A 26,685-nucleotide genomic window follows, 5' to 3' on the forward strand; every position below is an offset into this window, starting at 1 on the left:
CTGTTGTCTAAGAGACCTTGGCCAAACAAAGCGTTTGACATGCTCAAACTGCACTCTCAAGCTTCAAAAAATCTATCATCATATTCAATAGACTCTCATACGTTGTTTAATGTAAGGAATAAGGGAAATTCACATTTACAATCCCACATACTACCGGTAGTTCACGTTTGTTGAGTTACAAATGCAGAGTGGTCGAGTAGCTAACTACATGTACATGTATGTATTTCATTAAACACTGCCCTGTTAAGTTATGAATATTTTATGTCGTATCACAGAACAAGGATAACAAAATTTAACCTTTCCAGTGCAACAAATTATTTTGTTTAAAAACAATGCATATATTAGGGTATCATAAATTTCAGTATACATTTTATGTACACGTACAAGTTATTTATGGTGTGATGACGTCAGCAGTCACAAAAGGGAAAGTGAATACTGATTTAGTTCGCAGAGAATACATGTTCATATGAAGTTAACCCTAACCGCCCTTTGCCAATGAGGAAGATTCTGGAGGATTGAGGTTACATGGCAAAAGTGCGTAACTGATTTCGTAGGATGCACTTTGTCAAGGTCTTGGGCCCGACTTTGTGTTGTCTTTGCTCAGCCGTGCATAAATATAGGCCCGAATCATGCTTGAAATCCTCCGTACTGCTCCAGGGTGTCACTTGCCAGGCATAAATATACAGTTAACTCCGGCTAAACCGTTGCAGTTCTACCTGATGCAAGATTTGACCTTAGCTGACCTCAAGAAGAAGCATGCACTCAAGGATGTGATGAAGCAAGCCTACGACAATCACAAGAAACCTGTCTTCAGAAACGGCAAGCTTTTCATCGACGGGAAATAGTACAGTGGCTGACTGGCCTATGAATGAGACTGTATCACAATGTATAACATGCTGACAGTATGGTTGTCCTGCGATATTTCACCCAGTTCAGCACTTCATTAGAAATTTATTGTCGTCGTTTGCTCATATGTCTTCTATAGACCGCTTGCAGACGCGATCGATAATTGACGCGCGAAGGTGCACGACGCCATGTTATGGGACAAAATGTGCATGGATAGATATACGCCTGTCCCACAACATGGCGTCGCGCGCCTTCGCGCGTCGGTTATCGAACGCATCTGCAAACAGTCTATTCTCCATTCTTTGTTTGTATTTTTGTTGTTCCATTCTAGTGGTTCGTCTTTCAAGTTTGTATTGTATCCCTGATCTCCCGTGGATATTGTTTTAGGACATTCCGATAATTACCCGCATCATGGTAATTTACAAAAGAAAGCTATCCGTTAATTTCCATTATATAACACCCAAGTAGATCCTTGTCATTTGATTGGAGGATTATAGGTCACGTAGCATTCATTAATTGAACCATCGCACGGCCTGCGTCATAACGGTGCATTTTTTGTTCCATTCACCGTGCATTTTCGTCCCATCCCTTTAGATCTATTGCACGCTGCGCGCACGCTATAGCGCTAAGACGCGCAGCGGCCCAGCGCTATACGATCTTTGCACAATTTAGACCATGCCTTTGAAGTTGATGCAGTTGCCTTGAGCATTGTTTTTTAGAACTTGCTCAGTTAATTTTCATTGTTGTCAATGATTTGACTTTTAAACTTTTGTTAGCCTTGAACAAGCAAAAAAACACCAGTGGATATGATACAATTTTGTGAGTTTTTGGGGTTTTTTTAAGTTTTATCCTCCAATCAAATGACAAAGATCTACTTGGAAGTTATATAAAACAAATAATGTGGAGTGTCATGGCCTAGTGGTTAAGAGCACTGCACTCATGTTCTGGTGTTTCAGACGTAACAGTAGCGTGGGTTCGAGCCCGCCAGCGGACACTTGTGCCCTTAAGCAAGGCACTTAACCATTATTGCTTCATCCTTCGGATGTGACGTTAAGCCAGAGGTATAGGAGGTGTTGTATAACGCCTAACTCATTAAAAAGAACCCAGTAACGCTTATCACTAAGAGAAGGGGTTCGCCCGGTGTTTCTGGCAGGAAGGATGTGTATACATCATGTGCGAGTATACTCCAATGGAGGTTTCTGCACAGTATAGGAAGAGGGTGAATGTTTTGCATTTGTGCAATGGTGAGAATATTTTCATTCACTGAAAGATGGAATGTTCCATTCAACTCGGCTTCGCCTCGTTGAATGAAACATTCAATTTTTCAACTCATGAAAATATTCTCACCATTGCACTCATAAACATTCATTATTTGTATTTCATTTTCAAGCAAGCACCAACCCTTTATTCAAAAATTACAATCTCCTTCCTATTAATTATATCAATGTTTTTCAGCAACTGCTTTTATTTATAAGCATTCCTTTAATCAACTTCCCAACACTTTATTAATATGGTTCAACCAAATCATAATTTACACAGCTATAATACTAGGTCATCTTCTCTATAGCATATTTCCAAACTGTTCAGGACATCAGCCTTTAAACACAGCATTAGGTACTTTGGGCCACTTCACTGGAATGGATTACCTGCAAATTTAAGGAATAGTCAGAGCTTGTATACAGTTCGTCACCGACACCACGAAGTAACACCCATCTACATACCAGTAAAAACTAGCAATCGGAGAAAACGGCTACTAAAGTTGAACGCCTTCTAAAACAACAATTTGCGTCAAAACGACAGAGTATTTTCAGTTGTGGACACTTGATGAATTGAATTTATTAAATCTGCTGTTTTTCACCCGTTTGTGTATTAAATAAACAAGAAATAAGATAAAAAAGATGAGTGTTAGTTCGTGAAAACGAAAAGGCTGCGAAACTGTAAATTTTCGTTTTCACGAAGTAACACTCTTCAATGTATTCAACACGAGGAAAGTGCAACTTCAGGTCAGCGCGCGCGCTCTCATACAACTTATTACAAGAAGAGTGTTACTTCGTGAAAACGTTTTTGCTCACTTATGAGCAGAGTGCGCGCCATGCATTGCAATGGTAAATGGAACTTGAGTGTCACTTTGTGAAAACGAAAATTGTCACTTTTGCGCAAAAGTTGCCATGGATACTTAGCTTAATTATTAAAGTAAAGCTCTTGAAGCTTTGAACCTTCGTGCAATGGTAGGCCTTGATGAATAATGTTTAAAAATCCAAAACACTGAAAGTCGAAAAAAATATGGTTTAACACGGTAGAGTGTTACTTCGTGGTGTCGGTGACGAGTTATGGTTAGATCGACCACTAGAATTGTGTGTATTTGTTTTGTGTATATAGTACTGTTCCCTTATACAAGCTGTGCATTTTGGCTGTCCCTCCAATTCCTATTGATTGATGGAATTGGAAATAAATGTTGATGAAATGATGACATGTACATATGTATACTGGTACATAAGTATGTAAGGCTTCTTGTACAGTATGCATACATGAAGCCTGGTTGCCCCCCCCCCCCTCCCCATTACAGCAAGTTGAAATGAGGCGAGTAAACACTCTGGCAGACATACATGTACATGTAGGTTATTAAATCCAGAATCTCTCCGGCTGAATAAATCAGTGCAGGGCCTCAGGTTTAATTCAAAACTGGAGCCACTCAAGGCCGGAAATGGCAAAGAATTGCTTTGAGAGGGTGAATTGATATGGCTTCGAGTAATATTGGAAGTTTAGAGCCTTGGCTTGGCTGTCATCAATAGCTGGAAGTACATGGGAATATAACAAAAAAATCAATAGAGATTGAATACTTGGTAAATCTTCAAAGTGTTTTTCAAGATGATTATTTAATTGCATGCATTTTTGTGTTCCGTGAAAAAATTCATCTAGATAAATGGCATTGAAAATCTATTTCCAATGTTAATTAAACTCATTAGTATTACATTGTATCTGGCAACTACCGGTACATGTTTCTGGATCAAGTAAAATCCAATTAGTAGAATAATTGATTCTCATTGTTTCTGCTGTTTTCTAAGAGACCTTGGCAAATGTTTTGGGCTCATATACAGCGTAAACTAAGTTTACAATAATTTCATTTGATGCATACATGTATTTCTGTGAATTTTATGTTTATTCATAAACCATTACTGTAGGCTATGGGTACGCAGGCATTAGGGCTACAGTGTTTAAGTTTATTGTCCTTGTTTTCTGTCCCTCTATCTCTTCTCTCCTGTCATTCCTTCTCACATCCTTCAGTCTCGTCAGTCATGTCAGTCATGTCTAGTCATACTTTTCTTTTAACACTATTGGTTCCTTTTCAAATTTCAGTTTTTGTTTACTGTTTGATACATATTTGCTTTGTCATTGGACTTGTCTCATTTGTTGGCGGAATAAATAATAATAATAATAATAACAATAATAAAAATAATAATAATTTCTTCCTTTTACATATGTCAGAAACATACATGTACATTGTATACTACATGCATACATGAACACAATATATACAATGTATGTAGCTTTTAATTTTCCTGCTATTAAGCGTCAACAAAGTATCAACAAGTGTCCATAAACACAATAAACGTCATCAAAGCGTCAACAAGCTCAAAATGCACTCTTCAGGTTCAAAGAAACTATCATCATATTCAAAAGACGCTCATACCGGTACATTATTTTATGTTAAAGAAATAAGGGAACTTTACATTCACAATCCCACATAAAAAATAGTTCGCATCTGTTGAGTTATACATAGAGTGGTTGGGCAGACAACTACATGTATTTCATTAAACATTGCCGAGTTAAATTATGAATATTTTTATATGTTCCCCCCCCCCCCTCCCCCATTATAGTTCAAAGACCCAATTATTGTGGATGTCCACATTAAACATTAAAAAAGTTAAAAAGTTTCAATACACGCAATAAAAAAACAAATATTAGAAAAAAAAAGGAAAATAATTCAACAAAACATGAGAAAAATGCCAACCCAGTAAAACAAGTTTCGTTGCAAGTAAAAAGACGTGATATTACCCTGGAGAAAAAAAAACAGTTGAGAATTAGCACAAAAAAAAAACAAGCACGACAAGTTCTTTTCAGAACTAAACATCTACTGAGCAGCAGTTATCACCACATGGTGTAACTGCAAACCGAAATGATACAAAAATCCCTATTAAACAAACGATATACGCCTTGAAGCTATGCATGGCAGCTGGCATTAAAGTGGACAGAATCACGGGCAATGCCTTGTGGAAAGAAATCTCTTCCTGGAAGAAGTATGGTTCTGAAAAGAACCGGTTTTCAAGAAGAGATCTCCCTCCACACGGCACCATCCGAAACCCTTTTCACTTTTAAGCAAGAGATAAGAAAAAAAGTCAACCCCCCCCCCCCCACTTAAAAATACACAAGGAAATAAAAGGACCCAGTACAGTTACTGTGGTCGGCAGAGGTGGCATCTTAGGGAATTGATCCAGCTATTTAATGACATTTCAACGACGCCAGACCTCAGAGATTCCGGTAGCTCATCCCATTCACGAGCAAACACATTCACTGCAGACTTAAAAATACACAAGGAAATAAAAGGACCCAGTACAGTTACTGTGGTCGGCAGAGGTGGCATCTTAGGGAATTGATCCAGCTATTTAATGACATTTCAACGACGCCAGACCTCAGAGATTCCGGTAGCTCGTCCCATTCACGAGCAAACACATTCACTGCACAGCCGTGAAGTCTTTGTGTGCGAGCTCTAAGAGGACAAAACCGCACTGTTTCTGTGTGTCGACCGTTGACCACAATGCCGTGTCTAACAATGTTACAAGTAATGAGGCCATACAGTGCTTTCATAACATATGAGATTAAAAGGAACTTGCGTCGTGCCACAAGAGAGGACCAATTTAAAAGATTCAGTCGGTCAGTGTAGTTCATTTCCATTCTTCTCTGTTTTAGGATCATTCTTGTAGCGCGACGCTGAACACTTTCAATCTTATCAATGAGATTATTATTATGAATGTGCCACACTGGCTGACCATATTCTAAAATGGGTAAAACCAAGGCCTTGTAGAGTGCTAATTTGGCCTCCTGAGATATGTCCTTGGCAACACTAAATATGAAGCCCAACATTTTGTTGGCCTTAGAAACAACATAGTTCACGTGATCATTCCAAGTTAATTTACTGTTTAAAATAACACCCAGATATTTGTAATTTGCGACAACATCAAGAGGAGAATTATTAATATTATATGTAGGAACACCGGGATTTCTAGAACAAGTTATACGCATAACTTTCGTTTTCTTAATATTTAGATTCATCCTGTTGTCTACACACCACCTGTGGATTTGATTAAGATCCTCCTGTAAGTTAGTATGTTTCTACCCAATAGGCATCAGAACTACTACAAAGTCTGACTTAAATTTGCATTTTGGATCTCCAATGGCAAGTACTCCAAGATAAAGATGATAAAGGTTTTCATCTGACATTCTATTATTATAGTGCATACTGATCCCCTATGAGGAATTTGTTTTTTCCTCTCAAGTCCAGCAGTAGTTAAGTTGGTTTTTTTAACTAATGCTGAGCCATCAGAACAAACCTTTCATGTTCTGAGAGTATGCTAAAACTTAATGTATGCCACGATAGCACAGAATATAGGGTCCATGGGAAGGCCATACTATCAGAGACCATGATGTGGAGAGTGGGTTCCAGGGTTTATATTACCATTGTAAAGGACAGCTTAGTGTGAAGTGCCTACATGTAATGTAATTCAACTTTTGTTCCAAATAGGGTAAACTGGGGTAAAAACACCCATGGGGTAAAAACGCCCACTTGACTTGTTTCCACTGCTAGTAAAAAATTATAAGATGAATTACTAAATGAAATATTTCTAATAAGTACAATGTAAACAAGTCAGGTGTGTTTACAAACACAAATGCCCCGCAACCGTGACTGTTTCCATGACATAACACCACTCTAACATCAACTTACATGAACCTTGGTCACATGGAATGTTCATTGACAGCATTAGTGTCTTCTGTAGGTTTTATATGAATTAATCCCTAATCCCTATGATCTCAGAATAAATACAAGATTTCGATTGTTTTAGCCACTGTGACCTTGACCCTTGACCTTTTGGCCCCAAATGCAAAAGGCTTCTTAGGATTACCAAGGACAATCCACAAACCAAATTTGAAGTTCATATGTAAAGTATATCTCAAGTTATCACGCTGACAAAATTTCTTTTGTTTTAGCCACTGTGACCTTGACCCTTGACCTTTCGACCCCCAATGCGATAGGCTCCTTAGGATTGCCAAGGACAATCCACAAACCAAATTTGAAGTTCATATGTAAAGTATATCTCAAGTTATCACGCTGACAAAATTTCTATTGTTTCAGCCACTGTGACCTTGACCCTTGACCTTTCGGCCCCAAATGCAATAGGCTTCTTAGGATTACCAAGAACAACACACAAACCAAATTTGAAGTTCATATGTAAAGTATTTCTCAAGTTATCGCGCTGACAAAATTTCTTTTGTTTTAGCCACTGTGAACTTGACCCTTGACCTTTTGGTCCCAAATGCAATAGGCCTCTTAGGATTACCAAGAACAATCCACAAACCAAATTTGAAGTTCATATGTTAAGTATTTCTCAAGTTATCGCGCTGACAAGATTTCTATTGTTTTAGCCACTGTGAACTTGACCCTTGACCTTTTGGCCCCAAATGCAATAGGCTTCTTAGGATTACCAAGAACAATCCACAAACCAAATTTGAAGTTCATATGTTAAGTATTTCTCAAGTTATCGTGCTGACAAAATTTCTATTGTTTCAGCCACTGTGACCTTGACCCGTGACCTTTCAGCCCCAAATGCAAAAGGCTTCTTAGGATTACCAAGGACAATCCACAAACCAAATTTGAAGTTCATATGTTAAGTATTTCTCAAGTTATCGTGCTGACAAAATTTCTATTGTTTCAGCCACTGTGACCTTGACCTTTCGGCCCCAAATGCAAAAGGCTTCTTAGGATTACCAAGGACAATCCACAAACCAAATTTGAAGTTCATATGTTAAGTATTTCTCAAGTTATCGCGCTGACAAGATTTTTCCGGACACACACACCCACCCACCCACCCACACAGACTTGTTTCACATAAGTAGTGTGGACTTTCCTTTCTTTTCGTGTAGTTAAGGAACACCAGTGGAAAAACTCATTTTTCTCAAACTGTGAAAACTCTTTCAACCCAATTTTTTTTCTATGATTCCCTTTAGTGTTTCTCTTCATTCTGCTACAGATAAACCTAACCCAAAAATGCCTCTAAACCTGTTTTCCAGAAATGGGGAAACACTGTGTGGACGTGGGCAAGTCCACACAACGTCGGTGCTACCTACATTATGTGGACGTGTTTTGTTCGGAAGTCCACACTGCGTATGTAAGACAAGCTCACACACACACCCATACTTGTTTCACATGACTAGTGTGGACTTTCCATTGCTTTCGTGTAGTTAAGAAAAACCAGTGAAAAAACTCATTTTTCTCAAACTGTGAAAACTCTTTCAACCCAATTTTTTTTCTATGATTCCCTTTAGTGTTTCTCTTCATTCTGCTACAGATAAACCTAACCCAAAAATGCCTCTAAACCTGTTTTCCAGAAATGGGGAAACACTGTGTGGACGTGGGGTAAGTCCACACAACGTCGGTGCTACCTACATTATGTGGACGTCTTTTGTTCGGAAGTCCACACTGCGTATGTAAGACAAACTCACCCACACACACACACACACACACACCCACACACCCCCACCCACCCACCCACCCACCCACGGAAGGACAAGGCGGAAACAGTATGCCCCTTCGGCTTCGCCGCGGGGCATAATAAAAACTAATAATAAAAAGAATTAAATTCATTAATATATTTGAAGGGTACGTAGGTGCTGTTGAAAAAAAACTTGAAAAAAAAGTTTCAAAAAATGACCGTCGAAGGTTTAGCCTATATCGCTTAAAATTATTTTATAAAAAAAAGTATTTTATTTTTTTATTATTCTTTAGTTGATATATATGTTAAGAAGGGTTAATTACATAATCACAAACGATAACAATAATAAAATCTATTTTTATATTTGCTTAATAATGTTTTTTGAGTGGGCGTTTTTACCCCAGGCAAAATCAGGGGTCTCGGGGTAAAAACGCCCAGTACATTTCTTGACATTAAACTCTATTGCAGCCTCATTTATCATCAAAAACCTCAGTATTAGAACTTTCTACAGCCATATGTTTCTTGTATGAGTAAGTATTAGCTATTAGAGTCCTACCACATAAATATTGAACAGTGTATTGTGTGAAGTGGGGAGGTACATGCAGGCGGTATCACTAACTGACGTTACGTAGGGGCAAGGTATCTGGCATTTGGTAGGGAATGCCCGAGAAACCATGAGCTCATGGTATTTTCTCAAGAAAAAACAAAATAACACCTTTATGGTGATTTGAGTATACTTTTAATAACTAAAAATGACTAGAAATGGTTCTAAGACCCAACTAGACCGGTTTCTGCTCTCATGCTATACTAGCAGAGCTTCATCAGTAGTAAGCCAATATCGGTATTTTATATTCGGCTAAAGTCGTGTCAAATGTTACAGTGCATAGATACCGGTAAGTGCATGTAATATAATTTTGTGTCAACCTCGTGATGAGTCCAATTCCCGGTTAACGATAAACATTGATTTGACAAGTAAACCTTTCAGACTTTTGGCCTTTTTATAGGCAGGAATTGGTTCGCTGAGATTGCATAATTTCGGGTGTTCCGAAATTAAATGCCAGTCTTTCAGCAATGCTTTTTTAGCTGCTGGGTTTTGATGTGTGGTGTGTAGATTATCTTCAAGACTAGAGGTGGTTCTTTTGGTCGTGTTTCATTCATGATTGCTCACAGTTTTCAAATTTTACGTCTTTTATGACTGGCAATTTCCTCTTTCTTGTGTTGAGACTAGTGTGTAGTGATTCAAAATACTGTCATATTACTCCGCTCCTCCAGAATTTAGACTGGCTGCAAGTTAAATATCGCATCTGGTTTAAGATTCTCTTGTTTGTTTTTAAACCTGTCCATAGAATGTCACCCACTTACATTTGTAATCTTGTTCAGTTGAGTGGGTCCTCATATTCTCTTAGATCATCTTGCCAGCTGAAGTTACAGGTTCCCCCATGTACTTCTAATAAACTCAGGGAGAGAGCATTTATGGTAGCTGTCCTCAGCTTTGGAACCAGTTACCTAGTCACATTAGATGCCAAGAAACACAGGGGACTTTTAAACGCGAGGTGAAAACCTTTTTTTATTTCAGAAGGCTTTTTATGTGTAATTGTGCATGTGGTGATTTTTAATGGTGAAATTTAGATGTTAGCCTGTAAATTTTGATTGTATAATGATTTACTCAATAATGGTATAGTATTGTAGTTTTGATTAAAAATAGTACGGTTTTATCCTTCAAGTAATTTTATTGTAATGCGCATGAATATGTTTATGCATTTTACGCAATATAAATGCCATTATTATTTTTATTATTATTAATTGTAATTGTTCTTTATTACAGTGGGGGTCTCCACTCGACAAGCTTATGCTTTTTGGAGACCTCCATCCATCCATACACAATAATTCAAATGTTAAATAATATTATACACGTATGTACATGTATGTGTTGGGAAAAATTAAAGATTTGATTGATTGATTGATTGATTGATTGATAGAATTTTTTGGAGGGGCCCTTAAGCGGGCCCCAAACCCCACGCCTATAGCTCAGAATAGCTTATTCAATGACTCCAACCTCGAAAATGATGTTTAAATGATTATCTTTTGCTAACAAAAAAAGGTTAAAGCGGTTAGAAATTCCCTTAGATCACACCACATGCAGAGCTAAAACAATCAGATTTGCTGTTAAGCACTTGTCTTTAGATTTTCAGCACTTTCGTTGCTTCAAATGAAACAATTGCACAAATTAATAAATGATCTTCTCTACCTTTAAACACCCCTATCGCAAAATCTTTCCCATGGGACCATTGGTACGTACAGCAAAACTTCTATCTCGTGAAGTTTACAGGCAATAGGTGTCAATTTGATTTGCTTGGTGGAAAGTAACCTGTACAGTTAAAAAATATCTCAGTACAATTAGTAGAGTCAATCCTCAATGGTTTAAAATTCCCATCAAAAGTTTCTTACCTTTTTTGCTCCAACCTTAAGAGCTTTGGTTCGGATCTCCTCAAAATCATCATCTTGCCCGACATCAGCCTGAAACAACAAAGGACGGAGGAAAGTGTTCGGATGGAAACAAGTTTTCTAATTTTTTTAACAACAAAAACACACTGATAAATAAATCCTTAAAATTATGCTGAATAATAATGTCTTCGAAGAATGTGCAGGTCTATTTTGTGATCTAAAACACTGTAAAATGAGGGTGTTATGTACGTGTTTATTATGCAGAAGCAGAGCTGTCAACTCAAAACCTTGTAATTTGGCTTTTTCGACATCAGCAGAAAAGCATTGTTTTTGTATGATTTTCTTTTTCTCTTCTTCTTCTTCTTCTTGGTCCTCTATCCCAATTCCCATAGACTTTGTACATGCTTCATTTTTGGAGTCACTTTTCACAATAAACAACCTTTAATCTTTATAAACTTGGCACAGACTAAGACCCCATAGATAAGTCGTGCAAGGACGAGTGACGTCATGATGACGCCATCAAGTGACATGTGAAAGTCATCTGAAAGGTTGATTTTTCAAGGGCCAATATCTAGAGAACTACATTGTACAAGGCCGATTTGGGTTGAAATTTTGTACGTACACATGTGTTATACATGTAGATGAAAATTGAGGTTATGTCATGATGACGTCATCATTTGATTTTATTTATTGATTTTTCCATATTTTCATCTCATCTGCATATCTCATGAACAAAACATGCTACATTCAAAATTCTTTTTGTATTGTTTGTTAGGTCATAGATATATATGCACAAAATTTCAAAAAAAGTGTGACTTCATCATGACGATATCAAAAATGTGATTTTTTTAAAAACACATACAAAGGAACGTTCGATCGTTATGAAACTTGGTTGGTAGGTAGATATTGATAATAGTATAATTGATAATAGATAATTGATTAAAATCTAAAATGACTTCATAATGACGTTGACAGATACCGGGGTATTTTATTAATTTATAAAATTTTAATTTTTTTTTCTAAATGCACAATTTGACATGAAATTTGTAATCAGATTGACTTAAACTGGGCACAGACTAAGACCTTCACATGATCATGACATCAAAATTCTTTTTGTATTAGGTTCAGTAGGCCACAAATATACAATGTATACCACACAATTTCGAAAAATGTGTGACATCATTATGACGTCATAAAAAAAATTTGTTTGAAACACATATAAGGGAATGGTCAATCGTTATGAAACTTGATGGGTAGGTAGGTTTTGATAATAGTATTCAAAATCTGAACTCATGATGACGTCATCAACTGATTTTTTATCAATTTATCAATTTTTTTTTAATTGCAAAATTTGACATGAAATGCCATTACCTGTACCGGTGGATTGACTTCGAACTAGGCACAGACCAAGACCCTAAGCTAATATTGTTCCTGACTAATTAAGTCATCATTTGTCATGTGACGTCATCTTACAGGTGCTTAATTTAAATTTTTATTTTCAGAGTTGTAGATCGCCACTCCGTATACTACTTGTGTAAACACGACTTGGAACCAGTGTGTTTGTCATACTTCCTTTTTCAAGATGGCACCAAAACAGTGTCATGTGAATCAGAGGCCAAACAAAAAAAATGCTGCCTTTTTCAGATGTCTAATTTTCATGAAATTTCATGTTGAAATTTTGATACGCAAACATGTGCAAATGAATCTGGAAATTTCACACAAAAAAAACATCTCAAAAAGGCAGCACTTTCTGATTAGGCCCAAAAAAAGAATAGTTCTGCTTCCGGTTACCCGACCGACCCTATTTTTAGGCTGCGACCCTAAAAAATGTATCGGCAATTCCAAAAAAAAAATATATAAAATTGATTGAATAAATCAAAATAAAAACCTTATGTCTTGTCTGTCTTCACAAAATACCTCTCAACAACCCTTTTGCATCAAAAAATGCTTGTATTTATTGTTTTCTCACTTACATTCGCTATTTTTTCAAAAGAAACCTCCGTTATTTTTACAAATTCGCTTCGCGATTCAACTACTTCGCAATTCGATGTCTATAATCACATGCGTAATAAGCACAATGCGGCGACGACTGGTTCCCGCCGCGCCGCGCAGGGCCCAATGATGAAAATGCAGTAACTAGTCTGTGCACAGCTATGGGATCGATAGCGCTAGCATGGCTATGCAGGCGCAGGCACGTGCTCTGTCAACTGGTCGGATTTGACGTCGTAAAAATGCCAAGAAAGACATCGTAAAAATGACAAGAAAACACCGATGGAGAAAGAACATTTTTACAAGTTAATTCACAAATTTGATCTAGCTTGTCTGTGTATGTATTTTCCGTGTTCAAGAGTTCATTTTGAGATCGCACTACTCGCATTTGGAGTGATACAATGCAGCGTGTTTCCTGGAATTTTCGACCCGTTGGCCGCGGGCCACACATGTACATGTACAGTGCATCACACACTTCGGAGTTTTGGCCAGCTCCCCTTCTTGACTAGCGTTGTGCATACGGGTGCGAACGACCTGAATTTTCCACAATTTTTTTTTTAATTATCGAACGTAAATATATTGACAATAATTAAGGTAGGTTTTATTCACTTTTTGTGGCCCTTTTGTGTATAGCTTTTGTGGTACAATGGAAATAGTTCAGGCTAAAACTTCATATAATTGAATACCCCATTCAATCTGCATAAAAAAAATTTGCAAAAAAAATATATATTCCGACCGACCGACCCTATTTTTGAAAGGCATGTAATCGGAAGCAGAACTATTCTTTTTTTTGGCCTTAGCCTATAAAGAGGGTGAGTATGCTTCTAAAGCAAAAATAAACTACAAACTAAGCCTAAATGTGAAAATCAAAATTTGACAAAGTTCTACATGTTTTTGTACGTGGTGGAAGTGTGGCCTTTATTTACGGAGGTAGTCCAGTAAATTGGCCACATTTATTGGGCTAGGCCGTAGTAGGGCCCGGCATGCACCTACAGTGTAAAAAGACAGTGTACTTTTTATTGTGAGTGATAAAAAGCTAATTAAAAAATTAATTTATTTTATTTTAATGGGAATTCCTATGATATCAAACATTTTGATAGGTTTGGAAAATGTACACATGTATGGACAATGGTAGAGTTATAAAACATGTCAAAACTAATGTGGATACAACACATATTTTGGGAGATGATGATTAACCATGTTAACAGCCACATATAGTAGTGATTTATGTAATGTTTCTCCAAGCTGATACAAAATAGCTATTCTAGTTCGAGTTGGAAAATCAGCATGTGGATTTAAAACAATATTACTAAACTTTTCTAGTGACCAAATGAGAATGACCATTAATTTACATATTGTATGTGACAAGAATTTTAACTTGTAGTTTACTTGTAAGTCAGTCCCTTGTCTTATTAAAAAAAAAATTCATCATAAGTTGACTAGGGCCCTACTTTAATTAAATTTTCTTGCACTTGCTTGCTTATTACGTGTAAAATTTGGGTTAGGGATTATGGGTTGTACAGTACATGTAGGTACATGTAGCAAATTGACTTACTGTGTAAGCTATGACATCATACCCTTGCTCAATAAGCCACAATAAGATGCAGGAGGTATCCAGCCCACCACTGTAAGCCAGAACAACAATTTGGGGCTCTCCATCTTTGTTGGGCTTCTTGCAAGGAGGTTCAGCCATTCTGCTCCCTATATGGTGATTCTGAAAGTCAAATTTGAAGAGAGAAACAAAAAGAACCAACTTTTACCTGCATGTTAACACACCGTGGAGTGTTTCAGCTGAAAAGTTCAACCAAACTAAAAATCCGCTGAACATGACACCAAACTGAACCACATTCTATTGTTCATTTCAAATGCGTAAAATATTGCAATTTACATGTATCGGTATTACCCTTGTAGGAAAGTGATTTAAGTGTGTCATGGCTGAGTCATTTTCTGGTCTGGCACGTGATTGAGTCCCATACATGTAAATGACTTGACAATAAATGAATAATATTTTAAGTTGGAGTGCCATAGCCTTGTAGGTCTGGAGCACTGAACTCATGGTCTGCAGGTAATTCTTGAGGTTGTGGATTGAGTTCAGCCTGGGGTTATGGTGCATGTGCCCTTGGGCAAGGCACTTTGTCACTCACTGCTTCTCCCACCCAGTAAATTGGGTACCTGTGATGGCAGGGATGGTTATTAGATGTTGGGCCTTTAGCCCAACACCTACATGTATTGTTATTGTAAGAATTTACTGTTTTTGTATGCTTTGACAGACACTTTGACACTAGTTAATATATTCATACATGGAAATACATATTATTTTCACTCTTTTGTGGGCGTGGCCTAAATATTTAAATCAGGGTGTGAATAATTGCATTCTGAATGAAACGAGGAAAATGTATGATTTTGCTGGCCAAACACAGAGTCAGCATTATTAAATATTGATTATTGTGCATTGTTACTTTCATTTTTAATCATTTTATATAAGTCAACAAAATAAACTGGAGTTATGTTTTGAAATAGGCACGTATTTTGGTAAGGCCAAAAAAAAGAACAGTTCTGCTTCCGATTACATGCCTTTCAAAAATAGGGTCGGTCGGTCGGAATTTTTTTTTTTTTTGCAAATTTTTTTTTATGCAGATTGAATGGGGTATTCAATTATATACGAAGTTTTAGCCTGAACTATTTCCATTGCACCACAAAAGCTATACACAAAATGGCCACAAAAAGTGAATAAAACCTACCTTAATTATTGTCAATATATTTACGTTCGATAATTCGTAAAAAAAATTGTGGAAAATTCAGGTCGTTCGCACCATATGCACAACGCTAGTCAAGAAGGGGAGCTGGCCAAAACTCCGAAGTGTTATGCACTGTACATGTACATGTGTGGCCCGTGGCCAACGGGTCGAAAATTCCAGGAAACACGCTGCATTGTATCACTGCAAATATGAGTAGTGCGATCTCAAAATGAACTCTTGAACACGGAAAATACATACACAGACAAGCTAGATCAAATCTGTGAATTAACTTGCAAAAATGTTCTCTCTCCATCGGTGTTTTCTTGTCATTTTTACGATGTCTTTCTTGGCATTTTTACGACGTCGAATCCGACCAGTTGACAGAGCACGTGCCTGCGCCTGCATAGCCATATGCTAGCGCTATCGATCGCATAGCCGTGCACAGACTAGTTACCGCATTTTCATCATTGGGCCCTGCGCGGCGCGGCGGGAACTAGTCGTCGCCGCATTGCGCTTATTACGCACGTGATTATAGACATCGAATTGCGAAGTAGTTGAATCGCGAAGCGAATTTGTAAAAATAACGGAGGTTTCTTTTGAAAAACTTGCGAATGTAAGTAAGAAAACAATAAATACAAGCATTTTTTGATGCAAAAGGGTTGTTGAGAGGTATTTTGTGAAGACAGACAAGACATAAGGTTTTAATTTTTATTTATTCAATCATTTTTTTTTTTTTTTTTTTGGAATTGCCGATAAAAATTTTAGGGTCGCAGCCTAAAAATAGGGTCAGTCGGGTAACCGGAAGCAGAACTATTCTTTTGTTTGGCCTAAATAACTGTGATATTATACTCTGGGGCCTGTGTGGGCCTACATGTACAGTGTTTATAATGTAAATAAAAACGTTAATGAAGGGCAAAACCCCAAATTTGATTTACATCACTCCTATGCAAATTCCATCGCTTCAATAGTTTTGGTGCAGTCCCTGCTGGCAGGGGCCACGGAACGGGGGGAAAACACTTGCCCCCCCCCCCCCCCCCTCCAGATTTGTTCCAGGCCATCAAAAATGCCCCTCCACCCCAAAAAATTGGTCTCTCTACAGAACTATAGTCAAATTCATGGGGGGACCCACAGAGGTTACTGGTGGGGGCGGAGGTCGTATAATGTGCCGTGTGCCGAAGGTCCAAGGGCGGATCCAAGAGGATGAGGGGCAATGGGCCCATGCCTTCCCCACAATAACGAACCCAATTGTACTTTTAGTGAATAATAAAATACAATAACGAATCCAATTGTATTTTTACTGATGTCACAAAAAGGCAGCCACTACGTACACCACCATCTTTTCCTAAAAACAAATTGGTTACAAGTGGTCAGAAATTGCCTCAGATCTCATCACAGTACAGAGCATCTAGAATCCATTTTATTCCGGGCCCTTAAGCGGGCCCTGAACCCAACGTGCCGAGATTTTGTGGACTCACTTATTGGGGGACCACATTTTCCTGCGAAAAAAAAGGAGTTTCAGATCGGCCATTGCGGAGGCCGAAGAGCTCTCACTTTCACACCGACTGAAGGTGCCCCATTTTCTGAGCAGTTGCCCCTTTTTGGTGTTGCCCCCCCCCCCTCCCCCAGTTTGGAAAGCATTCCACCGTCCCTGCCTGCTGGTACCGTACATCCGATTCCAACTAGACAAACCGTGTTTGTTTCTGCATTCAATAGGGGACGTTGAACATTATTGGGTTCAACAAATACAAAACAAATGGGATGTCTTCCTAAAAAGTAAAGGTAATAACAGAAGAGGGGCAATTTTGACGATTGCACGTAAATACACACTTTGGGCATCCCTGTAGAAAAAGGCAAACATGCCAACTTATCTTTATTTCACTTTTACATGAAAGTACTGATATGTTTCTCAAAGTTGCATGATGTTTTGAACTCACTGAAGTGATTTTGAAATTTCCGCCCCAGGTAAGTCACTGGCCCCCTTTACCGTGTTTTGTGTCATCTGCAAAAGTCAGTTTTGAACAGAACTCGTAAAAAATAGAGGTGTCCTAAAAGTAAGGATTACCAGTGTGGATCTATCCAGGGTTACTGTCTTTCTCATTTGTATTATCTTTATCAGTTTTTTGGGGCCTTTTGTCCTCGCGAGGGCATGCCCACAAAATGCATACCGTCATGTCGACCGTGTCCCTGTCACCAAAGTATGCCAAATCGGTGGAGCATTTGTACGGAGGGTACCAGAGTTCAACACTCCACTCAGTAGAGCTACTGCAGCCCTAATTATGGGTCGCACTAAAATGCGTCAATACAGCGTCAACACAGCGTCAACACATGACAGAACCGTCAACACATCCAAAACACATTCTGAATTAACAAAAATGGTATATAATTGTAAACAATAGAATAAAAGAGAATTTCCATTGGTTTGAGTTTCCATTTCGTTGTTAAAAATATAGTATTTTCACGCGAAAAAATGACCTTTCACTCGCACGGCCGTTGTCCGCCATCTTGACTTCGCACAAAGCTTGGACTACACCATTTCAAGTAGGGGTGTGTAGGTAATGACATTATCTTGTCATAAACAACAGAGGGATACCAGATCTGTGAGGACTGAGGATCGGAGTGGTGGATCATTATTTTGTGAATTGTGTTTATGTTTCATTTACTTTATTGAAATGGACATCTTTTGGTATTGGCCGGCCGCGCCCTCTCTGTTGGTTTATTGTACAACGCTATCACCCTTTAGCATAATGGTATGGTCCGCACTGCCACTGAGGCAACATGGCTGCCGATTTCGGAGCGGCACGGAGAGGCAACTTTCTTGAACTGAAAATCGCAATTTTCAGACGTTTAACCTATTAATTTTAAGCCTAAATCTTGTTTCTGACCATACTATATGGGCTACATATAGCCTTGGTGAATGCTCTCGTCGTTATTCGTCCCGTACGCGGTCAATCGTCGGCATATATCCTCAGGCGCTATGAACATGCATGTAAAAATACAGCGCGAACAGCGACCTCACACGGCCACTATTTTTATGCAAATCAGTTGGAGACGATGTCGAGCCTTAGTTCAATCGTCCATGTGAGGTTTTGGGGGTGGTGCTCATTATGTTAATAGCCTTAGCTGACCTTAAATGTTGTTTTCTTATTGGTCGATCGTTGCGTGGAAACTTGCATAGTGAAACGTGGCACCGTACATAATCCATACACGTACACATTGTGTGTCTCTGCACACGGCACCAATGCACAAAAACTGTGGTTCCTGTCACGTCCGCAAAAGCCGGAATAGCTGCAAATAATTTGATGACGTCCGGATTTACTAAGGTGTGATTGGACACTCCACATATTAGCCCCGCCTACCTTATCTGTATTCGCATACGAGGTCGTGCGCTGGAAATCTAGCGCAAAGTAAAGAAAAACATAAGCTTTGGCCGACGATTGAACCAAGGCTCGACATCGTCTCCAACTGATTTGCATAAAAATAGTGGCCGCGTGAGGTCGCTGTTCGCGCTGTATTTTTACATGCATGTGCATAGCGCGTGAGGGTATATGCCGACGATTGACCGCGTACGGGACGAATAACGACGAGAGCATTGACCAAGGCTAGGCTACATACTGCTTTTGTCACTTTTAATGCATTTTGGATGTGTTGACGCTGTGTTGACGCTTTGGAGTGTGTTGACGCTGTGTTGACGCTTATTAGTATGACCGCTAATTATAATGTGCCATATTTTGGCACATTTAAATTACACAATTCCAGGGGTTACGATCACGCAAGGCATGATGGGAAACAACATGGCGCAGCAAGATCGTACCCACCGGGCACGAGGTTGGGTAGATATCAACCTCGTCCCCAGTGCTTATTTTATTTCCAACACAGTTTCCAATAGTAAACCCTGGATAGGAAACTTTCTTCCTGTATCCTGATTCGATACCGCAATCGGCTAGTAATGGATTTTTATCGTGTACTTGGTGTTGTTATTCACAACGTGCAGTACGTGTTTTCGCGATCATTCGTCCACGCCTTATTAATTTCCTTTCCAGTTTGTTAATATTAATATGAAATGTGATACTGCATATTGTTTCGTTAAGATCGTAACATTTTAATTGAATAAAAATCGTGTTTTCGTAACTCACGCCATGCTCGCGCTGCTACGAATTGACTCTGTTTTACCCCAGACACCGCATACAAAAACAAACGCTAATGTAATGCACATGCATGCACCAGACTATTCCTCATTTGCATACGTGTTCAAAAATCTTGCACAGTATGCAAATGATCCAATACCAGGGTGAGAGAGCAGGTAGTGATGGGCGCGTACTGCTCGACGCCCTGGGTACGAGGTTGGGTAGATATAGGTTTTTAATGGCCGCAATCTTTATAATCCAAGATGGCCACCATAATGTCATTGCCAAGCTGGTTCCTATCAACAATTGAAAGCTAAGGCATTGAGAAGCATGTATGGAAAACTTGGCGCTTTAGTTTTGTCCGGAATGTCAACATCCATTCACTAGGCTGCCTGACTATATCGCACAGGGTGACAAGTGATGGCCAGATATATGGGAATCTTTTCAAAGAAATTCTAGGTAAGTACTCAAGCTGTACTCCTAGAACTATGAGGCTCGTGGAGCCTCATAGGCAGATTGCCCCGCAGAACTGTTTGCTATTCAAAACACCAACTAAGTACAAAAACGTCCATCCCAACCAAGGTTTTTCCCACTGAACCGCTGCACAGTTTGCCCCTAAACTCCGTACAATACCTCATGACATACTCATGTTAGTTGGGCCTTAACAAACATCGCTGGATTCTGTCTGTTTTCAGGCCAAAATGATAGAAAATATGCCCTTTCCGCACTGAGCCAACCTGACACTTGAAACGTACAGAATGGTTTTTCTTCGATCGAGCAACGCCGGTGACGTCACGTCAGACGCCCTCATTCGGCAAGTCGGGGCAAGGACTGAGCCTCACGGCAAACACATTGAGCTGTAAGTTTTCAGACTATTTTGCTGTTTTTTCCCAAAATTTTCGCTGTTTGGGAACAATATAAGGGGTCTGATGGAATGTCATGAATGTGTAGATCAATCCAGGGTAACTGTCTTTCTCATTTGTACTCTCTTAACCGTTTTTTTGGGGGGTCTTTTTGTCCTCGCGTGGGTATGTACACTATGCTACTGTGACGCCGTCACCAAAGTATGGCAAATCGGTGGAGCGTTTGTATGGAGGGGTACCTGTAATTCAACGCTCCACTCAGTAGAGCTAATTTTTCATCATTTTGGCCTAAAAACAGACAGAATCCACCGATGTTTGTTTGGTGCACATAACGTGAGTATGTCATGAGGTATTGTACCATGGAGGTTTAGGGGCAAACTGTGCAGCGGCTCAGTGGGAAAAACCTAGACTAGTCCGAGTAACTTGGACCAAACTTGCTTATCACCTTTTTTAACATTCGGACATGGTCTGGCGATAGTAAGGGAAAAACCTTGGTTGGGATGGACGTTTTTGTATTTAGTTGGTGTTTTGAATAGCAAACAGTTCTGCGGGGCAATCTGCCTATGACTTATGAGGCTCCACGAGCCTCATAGTTCAAGGAGTACTCAAGCTGCATACGAAATGATGTAGGCCTACCGCGGAATGACAACGCCGTCAATGGAACGTGTCGTTGTTTACGTGCCACGGCTCGAGATATGAACGCTAGACCCATGAACGTGGCTTGTAAACTACAACGCCACGTTCACGGGTCTAGCCACTTGCGGGCTAGATAAGCTACGATGAGTACGAACTGCTGGCAACAACTTACCGGATCTTGATGCTAACAAAGAACAAGTAGTAGTACTCTTCAGCCTTAGCTTAGGTGATTCCGGTCAGAAACAGCTTAACGAAATTCAAATTGCATGCATCAGCAATAAATCTCGCGTGAATTGTGCACACACTACAAATTAATCACCATCGCATCGTTATATCGGCGCGCCGTATCGTATCCGTACCCGTACAGGTATGATAATTATGTCCACATGGTCCACAATGGGGCCACTTAGTTTGTGCGCATGCGCCAGTATTTCCCGCTATTAATTCATACCCACGCGCTTACGTACCCGGGGACACATGACGCACAGCGGATATGCTGACAAGTAAAGAGTCTAGTACGAGCGGAAAAAGCCGCTCGCGGCTTCGCTGCTCGTGCTTGTCTTTTTACGTGCCAGCATCCGGGGTGCATGTGAAGGCATGATGAAGGCATGATGAAAATGCGGTAACCAGTCAATGTAATAGTCCTGCGCGGTGCAATGCACTGCCTGCCGTACAGTGTTTTGCGTGCAGGCTGAACGGAATAGACGTCGTAAAAATGCCAAGAAAACAACGATTGAGAAGGACGATCTTTGCAAGCTTATTCACAAAACTTGATCTCTCTTGTCTGTGTATGTATTTTCCGTGTTCATGAATTTATTTTGAGGAAGTTTTACTTGTATGTGAAGTGAAACGATGCAGCGTGTTTCACCGAAATCCTATACCGTGAAACGAGTCTCATTGCCGGCCCACCACACACAGTGCATCACAAACGCTCGTACTAGTGCGAAGTTCAGATGTTGTTAGCCAGTTTCTCGTCGTGACTAGCATTGTGTATATGGCATACTTGACCTGCATTTTCCGTTATTTTTAAGATTATCGACGGCAGATATTTTCGATAAAACTTAAGGCAAGTTTGTGTCATTTTGAGGCCCTTTTTGTGAAGCTTTCGTAGAGCAATTGAAATAGTTCAGGCTGAAAATTTCATATAATTTTAACGAATCTGAAAGCAATTTTTCAGTTGCTTTATGTGCCGTTTATTAACTCTCCATTTTCCAAGTATAATCAAGTGATGAACCAACTGACACCTGTATTAAAAAATGAAAGCCTGAGCAGTAGTCAAACCTTTTATTAATCTCCATTTAGTTAGTTTTTTTTAATAAATTTTACCTTGTCTTACAGTTACAAAAACGAAAAAAGTAACGCAACTTGAGCATATGTTATTATGCAAAAACTAATAATAATGCAGCCCCTTGAATAAATCCTTATATTCAAAATAAAACAAAAACAATGGTAACCCGTCGTTTTACCGCTGTTTATCCGTAGATTTTAAGGAGAGCGATTTGCTCTCCTCGAATATTTGAGGAGAGCGATTTATAGCTCTCCTGGATTTTCTTTAAATGAAGGACTGCTAACATGTACCCTCCGCCTCCGCGTTCTTGATGCTTACAAAGAACAAGTAGTAGTCCTCTTCAGCCTTAGCTTAGGTGATTCCGGTCAGAAACAGCTTAACGAAATTCAAATTGCATTCATCAGCAATAAATCTCGCGTGAATTGTGCACACACTACAAATTAATCACGGCGGCCGGCCGTACATGTACGTCGTATCGTACCACTGATCTCTATATAAAGACTGGATAGCGGATATGCATACAACATTCACACAGTAGACTTTGCATATTGACCAATTCGCCCCCGGTCTCACGAAGATGGCCGCGTATATACGAACGTTCTACGCGTAAATACGCGCGCGTTGTATCAACAGTTGACGCGCATTTTGGTCACGTACACATATTATGATGTTCTAAAAAGGACACATTTCCGTGGTGGTTATTATTTCAAAAACGCCGAAAAAGTGATTTGCAGCATTATAAAAGTAATCACGACGTTAGAAAAATTGTAGTAAACCTTGGTCAGTTGGTCAGTGGTGGTGGCCAAAATATAAGTCAAGTGAGTGAACCGCGACGTTACAAAAGAAATCATGCTGTCTATAAAGACGGCAACTTGTCCTTTGTAGATCACCAGCCGGTCTCACCAATATGGCGTCAAATTCGTACATTGTGCGGCTCTTTATTGTGCTTATTTTATTTCCAACACAGTTTCCAATAGTAAACCCTGGATAGGAAACTTTCTTCCTGTATCCTGATTCGATACCGCAATCGGCTAGTAATGGATTTTTATCGTGTACTTGGTGTTGTTATTCACAACGTGCAGTACGTGTTTTCGCGATCATTCGTCCACGCCTTATTAATTTCCTTTCCAGTTTGTTAATATTAATATGAAATGTGATACTGCATATTGTTTCGTTAAGATCGTAACATTTTAATTGAATAAAAATCGTGTTTTCGTAACTCACGCCATGCTCGCGCTGCTACGAATTGACTCTGTTTTACCCCAGACACCGCATACAAAAACAAACGCTAATGTAATGCACATGCATGCACCAGACTATTCCTCATTTGCATACGTGTTCAAAAATCTTGCACAGTATGCAAATGATCCAATACCAGGGTGAGAGAGCAGGTAGTGATGGGCGCGTACTGCTCGACGCCCTGGGTACGAGGTTGGGTAGATATAGGTTTTTAATGGCCGCAATCTTTATAATCCAAGATGGCCACCATAATGTCATTGCCAAGCTGGTTCCTATCAACAATTGAAAGCTAAGGCATTGAGAAGCATGTATGGAAAACTTGGCGCTTTAGTTTTGTCCGGAATGTCAACATCCATTCACTAGGCTGCCTGACTATATCGCACAGGGTGACAAGTGATGGCCAGATATATGGGAATCTTTTCAAAGAAATTCTAGGTAAGTACTCAAGCTGTACTCCTAGAACTATGAGGCTCGTGGAGCCTCATAGGCAGATTGCCCCGCAGAACTGTTTGCTATTCAAAACACCAACTAAGTACAAAAACGTCCATCCCAACCAAGGTTTTTCCCACTGAACCGCTGCACAGTTTGCCCCTAAACTCCGTACAATACCTCATGACATACTCATGTTAGTTGGGCCTTAACAAACATCGCTGGATTCTGTCTGTTTTCAGGCCAAAATGATAGAAAATATGCCCTTTCCGCACTGAGCCAACCTGACACTTGAAACGTACAGAATGGTTTTTCTTCGATCGAGCAACGCCGGTGACGTCACGTCAGACGCCCTCATTCGGCAAGTCGGGGCAAGGACTGAGCCTCACGGCAAACACATTGAGCTGTAAGTTTTCAGACTATTTTGCTGTTTTTTCCCAAAATTTTCGCTGTTTGGGAACAATATAAGGGGTCTGATGGAATGTCATGAATGTGTAGATCAATCCAGGGTAACTGTCTTTCTCATTTGTACTCTCTTAACCGTTTTTTTGGGGGGTCTTTTTGTCCTCGCGTGGGTATGTACACTATGCTACTGTGACGCCGTCACCAAAGTATGGCAAATCGGTGGAGCGTTTGTATGGAGGGGTACCTGTAATTCAACGCTCCACTCAGTAGAGCTAATTTTTCATCATTTTGGCCTAAAAACAGACAGAATCCACCGATGTTTGTTTGGTGCACATAACGTGAGTATGTCATGAGGTATTGTACCATGGAGGTTTAGGGGCAAACTGTGCAGCGGCTCAGTGGGAAAAACCTAGACTAGTCCGAGTAACTTGGACCAAACTTGCTTATCACCTTTTTTAACATTCGGACATGGTCTGGCGATAGTAAGGGAAAAACCTTGGTTGGGATGGACGTTTTTGTATTTAGTTGGTGTTTTGAATAGCAAACAGTTCTGCGGGGCAATCTGCCTATGACTTATGAGGCTCCACGAGCCTCATAGTTCAAGGAGTACTCAAGCTGCATACGAAATGATGTAGGCCTACCGCGGAATGACAACGCCGTCAACGGAACGTGTCGTTGTTTACGTGCCACGGCTCGAGATATGAACGCTAGACCCATGAACGTGGCTTGTAAACTACAACGCCACGTTCACGGGTCTAGCCACTTGCGGGCTAGATAAGCTACGATGAGTACGAACTGCTGGCAACAACTTACCGGATCTTGATGCTAACAAAGAACAAGTAGTAGTACTCTTCAGCCTTAGCTTAGGTGATTCCGGTCAGAAACAGCTTAACGAAATTCAAATTGCATGCATCAGCAATAAATCTCGCGTGAATTGTGCACACACTACAAATTAATCACCATCGCATCGTTATATCGGCGCGCCGTATCGTATCCGTACCCGTACAGGTATGATAATTATGTCCACATGGTCCACAATGGGGCCACTTAGTTTGTGCGCATGCGCCAGTATTTCCCGCAATTAATTCATACCCACGCGCTTACGTACCCGGGGACACATGACGCACAGCGGATATGCTGACAAGTAAAGAGTCTAGTACGAGCGGAAAAAGCCGCTCGCGGCTTCGCTGCTCGTGCTTGTCTTTTTACGTGCCAGCATCCGGGGTGCATGTGAAGGCATGATGAAGGCATGATGAAAATGCGGTAACCAGTCAATGTAATAGTCCTGCGCGGTGCAATGCACTGCCTGCCGTACAGTGTTTTGCGTGCAGGCTGAACGGAATAGACGTCGTAAAAATGCCAAGAAAACAACGATTGAGAAGGACGATCTTTGCAAGCTTATTCACAAAACTTGATCTCTCTTGTCTGTGTATGTATTTTCCGTGTTCATGAATTTATTTTGAGGAAGTTTTACTTGTATGTGAAGTGAAACGATGCAGCGTGTTTCACCGAAATCCTATACCGTGAAACGAGTCTCATTGCCGGCCCACCACACACAGTGCATCACAAACGCTCGTACTAGTGCGAAGTTCAGATGTTGTTAGCCAGTTTCTCGTCGTGACTAGCATTGTGTATATGGCATACTTGACCTGCATTTTCCGTTATTTTTAAGATTATCGACGGCAGATATTTTCGATAAAACTTAAGGCAAGTTTGTGTCATTTTGAGGCCCTTTTTGTGAAGCTTTCGTAGAGCAATTGAAATAGTTCAGGCTGAAAATTTCATATAATTTTAACGAATCTGAAAGCAATTTTTCAGTTGCTTTATGTGCCGTTTATTAACTCTCCATTTTCCAAGTATAATCAAGTGATGAACCAACTGACACCTGTATTAAAAAATGAAAGCCTGAGCAGTAGT

The 26,685-nt window shown here is 39.8% G+C and overlaps 1 protein-coding gene across 4 annotated transcripts; it reads right to left on the minus strand.

Annotated features, from left to right (window-relative positions):
* Positions 1-640: 640 nt before the first annotated feature.
* On the minus strand, positions 641-25,839 carry LOC119720693 (argininosuccinate synthase-like). Of its 4 annotated transcripts, none has more exons than XM_038190500.1 (4): positions 21,580-21,810; positions 14,602-14,760; positions 11,061-11,129; positions 641-784 (listed from the first exon to the last, which is right to left on the minus strand). In XM_038190500.1, exons 2-4 carry the CDS (start codon positions 14,737-14,739, stop codon positions 713-715), a joined length of 279 nt encoding a protein of 92 aa, XP_038046428.1. In that variant the 5' UTR covers positions 14,740-14,760; positions 21,580-21,810; the 3' UTR covers positions 641-712. The 4 variants fall into 4 exon arrangements, with proteins under 4 accessions (XP_038046428.1, XP_038046429.1, XP_038046427.1 ...); XM_038190501.1 differs by lacking the exon at positions 641-784 and adding an exon at positions 2,343-2,492 and having other exon boundaries at positions 21,580-21,806; XM_038190499.1 differs by lacking the exons at positions 641-784; positions 21,580-21,810 and adding exons at positions 3,704-5,425; positions 25,582-25,839.
* Between the last annotated feature and the right edge of the window lie 846 nt (positions 25,840-26,685).

This window comes from Patiria miniata, unplaced genomic scaffold (genome assembly GCF_015706575.1).
Source record: "Patiria miniata isolate m_02_andy unplaced genomic scaffold, ASM1570657v1 HiC_scaffold_9, whole genome shotgun sequence".
In the NCBI taxonomy this organism is placed as follows: Eukaryota; Metazoa; Echinodermata; class Asteroidea; order Valvatida; family Asterinidae; genus Patiria; species Patiria miniata.

Excerpts from the sequence above, each read along its gene's own strand:
- LOC119720693 (XM_038190499.1), bottom strand. The coding sequence starts at position 14,739 with ATGGCTGAACCTCCTTGCAAGAAGCCCAACAAAGATGGAGAGCCCCAA. Across the intron at positions 11,130-14,601 it reads ATGATGTCATAGCTTACACA|GCTGATGTCGGGCAAGATGA; the intron begins GTAAGTCAATTT and ends TTGTTGTTTCAG. Across the intron at positions 5,426-11,060 it reads TTAAGGTTGGAGCAAAAAAG|TCTGCAGTGAATGTGTTTGC; the intron begins GTAAGAAACTTT and ends TGTATTTTTAAG.